At 37.6% G+C, this 9,809-nt stretch overlaps 2 protein-coding genes across 2 annotated transcripts in view; both read right to left on the bottom strand.

Annotated features, from left to right (window-relative positions):
• Positions 1-498, bottom strand: part of LOC107582986 (histone acetyltransferase KAT7-like) — a 10,394-nt gene extending 9,896 nt beyond the window's left edge. Inside the window, exon 1 of the mRNA XM_016269035.1 lies at positions 244-498. Coding sequence (XP_016124521.1) covers positions 244-258 — 15 coding nt within the window. The 5' untranslated portion in view covers positions 259-498. The remainder of the gene's footprint in view (positions 1-243) is intronic.
• Positions 499-1,554: 1,056 nt separating this feature from the next.
• On the bottom strand, positions 1,555-3,644 carry g6pc1b (glucose-6-phosphatase catalytic subunit 1b). The gene is made up of 5 exons (XM_016269034.1): positions 3,403-3,644; positions 3,100-3,209; positions 2,903-3,002; positions 2,206-2,321; positions 1,555-2,072 (listed from the first exon to the last, which is right to left on the bottom strand). The coding sequence occupies exons 1-5, from the start codon at positions 3,618-3,620 to the stop codon at positions 1,555-1,557; spliced, it is 1,062 nt and encodes a 353-aa protein (XP_016124520.1). The 5' UTR covers positions 3,621-3,644.
• Positions 3,645-9,809: the final 6,165 nt, after the last annotated feature.

Genomic DNA, 9,809 nt, shown 5'->3' with positions numbered 1-9,809 from the left:
TATATATATATACAGTATATATATATACATATATATATACAGTATATATATATACAGATATACAGTGATACAGTGTGTGTGTGTGTGTGTGTGTGTGTGTGTGTGTGTGTGTGTGTGTGTGTGTGTGTGTGTGTGTGTGTGTGTGTGTGTGTGTGTGTGTGTGAAGCGAGCAGTTGAAGGCTGGCTACACATAAACACGCAGGTGCGCGATGTTCGCAGCTGGCCTGTAGGATGCAGTCATACCTTCCGCCGCGGCATTGCGCTTCTCCGCGGCGCTCTCTGCTGCAGACGATTCACGAGGTTTGATTTCTGCTGGATTTCTGAATGCGGTTAGATCGCCGAAACCTGTCGAAGGCTGCTTAAGTGATGCATCCCTGTGGAAGTGAGGGAAACATTCATGTGGTACAAGGAAACACTGCTTCATCACTGACAGTCATGGGTCATGACTGCGCGCGTGGTCTGTTTACACCCTCCACTTCCGGTACAAAATTCTAATGTAAGGGTCTCACGGAAAATGATAAAGACGAGGAAGTAACCATCGTTTTAAACAGACGTGGACGATTTATGTATGATTACCCTATTGTTAGCTGATTACAAATGTGTATCAGGTCAAACACAAAGAAAAGAGATATTATTAACGTTGTGCAGTTCCTGTGGTAATAGTTCTGTCGCTAGATGGCGGCACTAATGTCACTGTCTGATAAAGACATGTTAGCCTATTTTAAGCGTTTCATCATGAGTTTGAATTTTCGGAAGGTCTCTGTAACCAGATTTTTTTAATACACTGTGCATTTCATAAAATAATTATAATAGATGAACCCTTGATATTGTTTTTAGACTGTAACATATTTAATACAACAGTGTATTACTTGAAGTTGTGTAATATATATTTCCCTGCTATTATATACAAATTTTCAAGCTCAGTCATAATAATAACAGTTTGATTAATAATATCTTTTAGCATAGTTTTTTTTGTTTTGAAAATCAGTGTCTCTGTAGGCACATTGAACATTTGTCTATTATAGAGGGGCATGTTGTCACATTATATGGGGTAAGTTGTCACAACTGAACCTGCCATTGAACAGTTTATTATAAGCTTGATAAAACACAAACATAAAAAAAACACACACACAAAAAAAGATAAAACTAACAATTTATCACAGTATAAATATAAACGGTAACAAAAAAAAATCAAACAATAATGTTGGCCAGCAGATACTATAAAATATACCATATAATAAATGTACGCACATTTGGACTGAAAACCATATAATTATAGCTCTTTGATCTCTTTTCCTCATGACACACTTATATTATTTATTACATTATATACTATTTTACATTAATTATTATATATAGCATTGGATATTCCTGATGATATCTCGGCTTAATTCAGTTTGCATACATTCAAATCAAAACATATCAAATAATCTTTGGTTTTCAAGAATAATACTTGCATCGAAATATTTTAAAACAGGCAAAGTGAGGAAAATGGTTAATACAGACTTAATTGCATGCAGACTTAAATACAATCTCAGAATGTGTTTTCTGAGTTTAATATGCTTTCATTCTGTGGTATACATTTGCTAATGTGCTTATGCAGTAAGGTACAAAACGTATTGTGGTTAGAGGCACAGTGGCGCTCTTACAGAAAGAAAGTGCATAGAAGAGCGCATGAGTGCTTGTGGGAGGTCTGAATGAGTCTAAGAGGCTCAGGAGTGGCAGTGTTGCTGCTGTACAGGTCAGTCTGTAAATGGCGCTGTTTCCACAGTTCCTGTTTTTTTGCAGATCACCATGAATAGGCAAATGGAGGCTCAGCCCCAGGCCGAACAGGGCCCCGGTGTTGCGGAGGAGGCCAGCAAAGGGTGTGGTGTCCAGATGGACCCATTCAGGCTGAATGCACCACTTCTGTGCCTTCATTAGGCTCCAGTAGGGGTCTATTGAAGCAGCATCCAACAATGCATAGAGCCCCAGCGCAATAAACACAAGACAGAGGATGGTGTGCACATAACTCTTCAAGCTTGCTGAATAGATCCAGGACACTCTATTAAAAGCCTTGGCCACAGCGATTCCTGTATTGTGAATGTGAACAATTACTTAAGAAACTGTATGTTGAAACCAGAATAAGAGAAGTAAGAGATCTTATTCATCTTGTAGGTAATTCTGAATGGCAGACTAATATGAAAAATATACAATGCAACTGACCCGAAACAACTCCCGCAATGACCTGATGTGGGAAATGAGCTGCAATGAAGACTCGAGAAAGACTGACACAAACCTGCACACCCCAGAAAAGGGCCCAAAGAAGACCCTCCAAGCACCTAGTATATGGCACAAATGCAAAGGAAGGAAAATGTTTATCATTAATATTAAATAGCAAAACATAGACATGAAGAATCTGGTTATTTTTCAAAATGACATTCAATATCTATATGAGTAACTGGGCCATCATCTACCCAAAATAATCTGCATCTTTACAATATACAACTTGATTTTTCTGTACATTTCTGCCATATGTACATTAACTGACAGTCACCACTGATAAGCTACCACTAAATATTGTAGAAACTTAATTTGCTGTAAAGTTGCTTTGCAACGATTTGTATCGTGAAAAGCGCTATACAAATAAACTTGAATTGAATTGAATTGAATATGGTGATAAAACTGAGCTGCCAAGATAAATGAGTTTACTAGTGGTTAATGAGGTATTTCCGCCCGGCTGGATGCTGGAAAGATTGTGATATGTTGTGCAAGAGTTTTCTTTCCTTCCTTTTTATCTCTCAATTTTTCTGGATGATTTGTTGTGACTGAGGAGCATTTCCATGCATTCGGTCTGGTATTATCTTGTAAAGGAAGTCTTACTGAAGACTATAAAAAATATAAACAGGACATAATCACTCACCATCTTTTTAGGGGGTCACATTCCTGCAAAATCGTCAGCAGTGACGTGACCATGGCATAGTAAACCCCTGCAGATCCCATCGCATGACCGGAGGGACTTCCTAGAAGAGCAGTCAGAAACCGCTATGAAGTCTGCTTTTGATTTAGTGTGTTGGTTGGTCTATATACATACAATGAGAAACATAAGGAGACACTCACCAGGGCCGGTCTCGCATGTCATGGGGAACTGTTTGATTTGTGGTACAGTCAAGTTGCCATAATAAAGAGTTTCTTTAACCCACCAATAAGGACGCTCGCCAAACATAAGCCTGTTTAGTGATTTAATAAATAAATCTGATTAGGACCAGTGAAGATAAATTCATTACATTTCCAATAGACATTCAATATTGAGATTTGTGATTATTCTATAATTTATCCATTCAATCTGGCTCCAAATGCTTCTTTTAAAATAAAAAAAAAAGGATATTCACTGATATTTACAGAAGCAACAACAATACTTACCACTTGAGGACTAAGTTGAGCCAATCTCCCACAACAGCAACCCAGACCAGCTTCACTCCCACTGCTGATTGTAGATGAAACCAAATGGGAAAAAAGTATAAAAATGTTGTACGCAGGTCTGCCATTGTAGACACGAATGTAAACCAGCTTTGGGCATGTCCATAATGCGTCTGCAGGTATAACGTACTGCTGATCCCATAACCATAAAAGACTTCCATTACTGCTGTCAGTTTGTTATAAAACAGCAATATTCATTCATGTTTTCTGTTTTTGGGTAACATTATGAGTCTTAGCAGGCACAAGTAGCTATTTGTAAAATCTCGTAATCTTGTTTTCAGTGTCTTGAATCTGGATTGTCATCCCTGCAACGACCTGCATGAGTTCAGCCTGCTCCTTTTATCCATCCACCCAGTTGCCTGGTCACTGGGCACCACCTGAGCTTTGGACTCTCTGGAGTAAATAGAGGGGAAATTGTCTCCAAACATTAAAGTGTGGTCATTAAAGCGGGCATGTGCGGTGCATGTGTGTGAAGTGGCAGGTTTTGGGTGCTAAATTTAGCTCTCGATTACAAGAAAGACACTCACTAGTTGAATGAGGTGATGACATGCATTTGCATGGACACATTGGACTCTTGACTGTTCTCTAAAAGTTGTTTTGTTAATACGAAAATGTGTTTATGTATTTATTATGTGTTATTGATGTTTTATTTTTATATACGTCATAAGTCTCTTTTACGGCATTTATTGTGTTGGTCAAAACAAGTTGTTTAAAAGTTAAAATCACAGCATTTATTTTTAAAAATCTTTTGAAACATCATACTGCAAATATCTTTACTGTCACTCTTGATCAATTTAATGCAACCTTTTTTCCTCTAAAAAAACATACTGACCCCAAACTTTTGAGCAGTAGTGTATATATGTAATATGTAATGTGTATTGAAGTTTGGGGGGAAATTATGTGCTTTGACAAGAAACTGACACAAATATTAAAGTAAAGTTAATTACATAAAATGTCATTCTCATCATTCGTGTACCGAGCTCAGCCCTGGTTCAGTTGTGTGGCCATCAAATGAGGAATTAGCAGGATATTATTAGAGATTGACCGAGACCTTCACATGACACTGTTTACCTTGACTTGACATAGTGGTTCATTTCCAGCAAACTCTGGCCTGTTCGTGCGAAGCCTCACGACTTTATGAGATGGCACATTTTCCATTGGCTTCCAGAACTTCTGAGAGCTGTCACTAGAACGACTCAACCATGTGGAAAAACAAAGATGGAACATGTCCAGAGCAGACTGCAAACAAGAACACTGCCTGCAGGGTGTTAAGAGCTCCACAGTGTTTACAGATGCTATCTCCACATAAACCCATCAGCCTAGTCATGTGCAGCATATACAGTATGTACATGCTATTACCATGATCAGAAGGCTCATTTGTGTTGTCTTCATGCAATTAAGCATGCTTTGCGTTTTGAGTTCTGTTAAACATGCGATCTTGCATTTAGGTCTACTGTAGTTCAATATTCTGTGGAACCAAATGTAGCTCACAAACACAGGAAGACATACAGGAAGTGCTCAGTTGTTTAAGGGCAGTCCAATCTCATGCCCTCTGGTCACGTCCTATCTCAGAAGTCTTTCCCCCTGAAACCAAAACAGCAATGGTCAGTTCCTGTGGGCATACAGCTTTGAAAATAAACACTGCATGCTTTCGACCACATATTCTACTGAATTGTGCGCATTATGCTGGTCTAATAAAGGAGATATTCTAGTGAGAAAGCAGATAGTCATAAACATAAAATACAGTAGATTGTATATATAACATCTGTCTCAGGGCATGTTGGATATGTTAATATAGCAGTACTTTTGTTAACATTACTCAGATGTAGTTTTTGCTTTAACTTTGTGTGGTTATTCTTTAGACGTTAATATAGATATGTTGTATTTGATTGTGTCAATACATTTGAACTCTATGTTTGTTTACTTGTGTGTTTTGCTTTTGCATATCATCACTAATCATTTTTTTTGTTTTTTGTTTTTTTTAAATCTGGGACCTAATTTTTTTTTACATCATTTTGGGGTTGTCTTTACGCATGCAGTCTTTGCCTGTGGTTCACCGCTGAACTGCACTGTCTAAATATGCTGCCCAATTTGGAAATTTGGATCTGTATTCTTGGGAGTGCTGGGAATGTTAAAGGAGCAGTAGTAGAGCTTGTGCAACTCTTGGAACCTATGGAATTTTAAGCACAAGCAAGAAGACATTACTCTTTCTGGGATTTCTTGGAATTCTTGCAATACATGATACACAAGCACCTCCTGTGAAACTACAGCCTGGGAAACACGGCAAAGCTTAAAGGGATAGTTCACCCAAAATGAAATTGCTGTCATCATTTACTCACCCTCATGTCGTTTCAAACCTGAATGAGTTGCTTTCTTATGTTGAACATAAAAGAAGGCAACAGTTGGTGGTTGCCATTGACTTCCGTAGTAGGAAAAAAAAATACTATTGAAGTCAATGGCAACCACCAACTGTTTGATTACCAGCAATCTTCAAAATATCTTCTTTTATGTTCAACATAAGAAGGCAAATCATACAGGTTTGAAACGACATGAGGGTGAGTAAATGATGACAGAATTTTCATTTTTGGGTGAACTATCCCTTTAATAAGTTGATGCTGTGCTCTGTGAAACACATTTTAACACAGTACTGCAATAATATTCATAAGCTGCAAGTAAAGTTTGCATAGGGTGCTGGATAAAATCTTCAAATAAAACCTATAAAAATGTATTACATTCCCAAAGTATTCATTTGCAACTTCCTTTGCACTCCTACATTGTTTTTCTAAGCACAAAAAATAAACATTATTTAAAAAAAATTTTTTGTTTGTTTATAGTTTGAAAACAGACTGATAGAGCTACAGAGTTCATTGGCTGAGAATTATGTGAAGATGTACCAGTCCACTAAAGGCCATTTCACAATGCACCGAAAGACAAACAGCAATGGACACATTTGTTGGGTTTTGTCGGATCGGTGTGTTACACATGTTGGTGTCTGACGGCATTGGTTGGGGCTTAAATGTTAATCCAAACAGCATATTTCCTTTTTTTTTATTATTAAATTACATTTTTAATGCCAGTATTTTAAATAAAAATCACAAAGAACAAAATACTTTTTGAAACACTGTATGTGTGAACCATAGCAGAACCATGATGTGCTGATATTTGTTTTACTCAGGTCTCTGTATATCGATAGATCTGCCTGTTCTTTGTCAGCAACACCTTGTTCATCACTCTGACAGTCCACTTTAAGTTCACTCCAGCAAGTAACAAGCACAGCAGATACTCTAATTATATAGCCTTGCTTTGTTTGTTCAGAACACCAGTTTGTCTGTTTGGGGATATAAACTGTTGTGTTATTGTTTGTAACTGTTTGAAATGACATGTGAGACACATTGTTTACATCTGAGAGATCACAGCACATATAGGGCTTGCACAGTGATACGTTCTTTTACCTTATAGGGGAGATTGGGCTAGTTGTCACACAGGGTGGTTATTACAAGGGCTGTAGGCCTATATTACTAACTATACACAAATTGTGTTGGTAATTTCAGGGCAAGTTGTCACAGTTTATTAGGGCAAGTTTTTCATGTGGTTTTAAATGTATGCAATTTATTAAATAACAGTATTTCTCAGCCACAATAATGGTTTGAGATTTATGCATGTTGCATTCTATTTTTTGCTGTTGCTGTTATAATGGTAATGGTTGAAATGTGCAATACATTTTTGTGGTCAGTACTATTTAAAAAAAGAAAAGAAAAAAAGAGAGTAGAAAGTGTGTCTAAAGCCATTGGTCTCTCCCCTACAGTATCTCACATATATGGGAGGAAGGTAAAGTATGTATAAACTAAGATAACATGGACATAACTGGAATGGCTGCTGCTCTCCAAATGTACCATCTGGAATTCATTGACTGCTGACATCTTGACAGAATAGCTGTATATGTATGTATGTGTATTTGTGAGGGAAGGGTGTCTGTTTGAGATACAGAAAGAGAGAAAACGAGTTGGAATTTGTTTAAAATGTATACATGCATCAATCTTTATATACTTTGAAATGAGAGGCAGCTGGGAGACAAACAATCATCAATCCTTGAAGAAGTTTAGTGTACAATGTCAGTTCTCATAATTTATAGCCCTCCTTCAGGTCATGCTCTTAATAGGTTTGGATTCCTTATCTGTTCAGCTGTAAAACCAGGCCTGTGTTTTGCAATGCGTCTCCTGTTGGCTAATAAGGAATCTTATTAGGCTTTGATTCAACAGAGCTGAACTGTCTCCTACAAGGATAGAGGACATGTGTAACAGGCCAAATAATTGTGTAACAGGCCAAAGGAGAGAGATATGCACTGTTAATTGATTGCAGATGAACTTGTAGAGCATGACGATAACAATGGTCGTGTGTTAAATTCTCAGTGTACTGAAAAATGTGTCTTGTCATGATTTGAAAGTTGCTCTTAAGCAGCAAGAGGTATACATTTTCAATATATAACAACAAATTTCAGTCTGTTCTTTAAAGCTATCATATTCAGAAGACTTGGAATGTGGTGCATGAGTCATATGGACTCATTTAATGAAGTTTCAATGTAATTTTTTTTGTTGTTCTTATTGGAACTGTTGAATAAAAAACATCTGCTTGAAGGTTATTTAAATTTCTTTGTGTTCCACAGAACAAATAACAGCATACAGATTAAGAACATTTGCATAAACATTGGTTTATGCAGGTTGCTCTGGTGCGAATGACTGATTGTTTTTTTAAACAAACAATTTGTTTAAAACACATGTAACATGTAACTGTCATTTCTATGCTTGAAGCATGGACATGAAATGCTTATATCCAATTTATTTTTCCTTTATACCTTTCTTGGACATATTGCAGAATGTCCAGGCTGGTGATTCATATTGATAACAAAAGAAAAAAAACATAAAATAAATCTGTACTTATTCGTTTATGATATGTCATTTCTGAGTGAACTAAAAGCCGTTCACACAAAGGATGATAACTATAACTATAAAGTTTTAATAATTCAAAAAGGTCATCGCACACTGAGTCCGAAATTTTCGCACGTTAAAAAATAAATACGATCTCACGTTGTGTCAATGACGTTTACACACTGCCTCCGAAACTTTCTCTGTCATAAATAAATCCGGATCAGGTTTGATTTTCTGCGTTTTCGCAAGAAACGCATACGAAAATTTTGGACTCAGTGTGCAAGGACCTTAACTCCGTGAGAATAGTCCATAACACAACTATAACGATAATGACACTCAGAAAGATATTATTGGAATCACTTTCAGAATAATTTTTTTCTGGCTGATGAACCATAAAAACATTGACAGCCAATCAGAATCCAGCTGACTTTAAAGAGCTTGAGCAGTTGTTGCCGCCATGTCGAGAAAACGCTGTGTTTCGTTGTGAAAGCGAAACTACTTTGTTTGGTCTTCCAAAAGAAGATGATATCCGCTTCGTAATGCCTGGAGCTGATCCGTGCTGGTTGCTGAGGAAATACTACAACTTTGCGCTGTGGATCGCCGGATCGGCTTTCACCGTGGACGAAGCGGAGTCCAGCCCGGGGTCGTCACATGTGGTTGTCGCAAGCCCGCTGGCCGCTCCTTCGTCAAATCCGCCAGCCGTGCCGTTCTCAAGCCCGCCGTCCGTTTCTTACTCCAGCCCACCGGCCTCCGCTCACTCAAGCCCGCCGTGTGTGATGCTGTGGTTCGTTGCGAAAGCGAAACTACTTTGTTTGGACTTCCAAAAGAGGACACGACTAGAAATCAGTGGTTAAGTTGTATTTACAACACTGTTCCAGAACAGTTTAACCCAAATATTCAGATGTGTGCACAGGGGCGGATTTAGTGAATTTGGGGCCCCAGGCAAAATATAGGATTGGGGCCCTATACATTTGCACACATTTTCCTAGATCAACCTTGAGGTTCCATTTTGTTGTTTTCAGCGTAAGCCTGTGTGCTGCCTAATTCTAAACTTTAAAATACATTTATTTTTAGTTGTTTTAACTACAAATTTAAATAAAACTGAAAAAAAACATGAAACGGCAATTATACATTTACACACCTAAAATACATATATCAAGAGCATGCTCACAGATGAGAACAAAACAGCGTTGGATGAAGTGGATTAGAGCCCTGCACGTGTCTCAAAGATAGGCCCTAGCCCGTCTTTTTTCCCCCTTTCCCAAAAAAAGCTTATAGCCTACTACTGTTTCAGCTATTAAAATAGTTCAGTTTTGTATGTTATGGAAAAGTGATTATATTTCGTTTGTTTGTTTTTTTTATTTTTAAGTAAGGGCCAGTGGCAGACAGTGAATTGATCATAGCCTATAGCCTATGTTTGATCAA

This window comes from Sinocyclocheilus grahami, unplaced genomic scaffold (genome assembly GCF_001515645.1).
Source record: "Sinocyclocheilus grahami isolate Dianchi unplaced genomic scaffold, SAMN03320097.WGS_v1.1 scaffold49.1, whole genome shotgun sequence".
Classification (NCBI taxonomy): Eukaryota; Metazoa; Chordata; class Actinopteri; order Cypriniformes; family Cyprinidae; genus Sinocyclocheilus; species Sinocyclocheilus grahami.
This window is presented reverse-complemented; position numbering and strand designations above follow the sequence as displayed.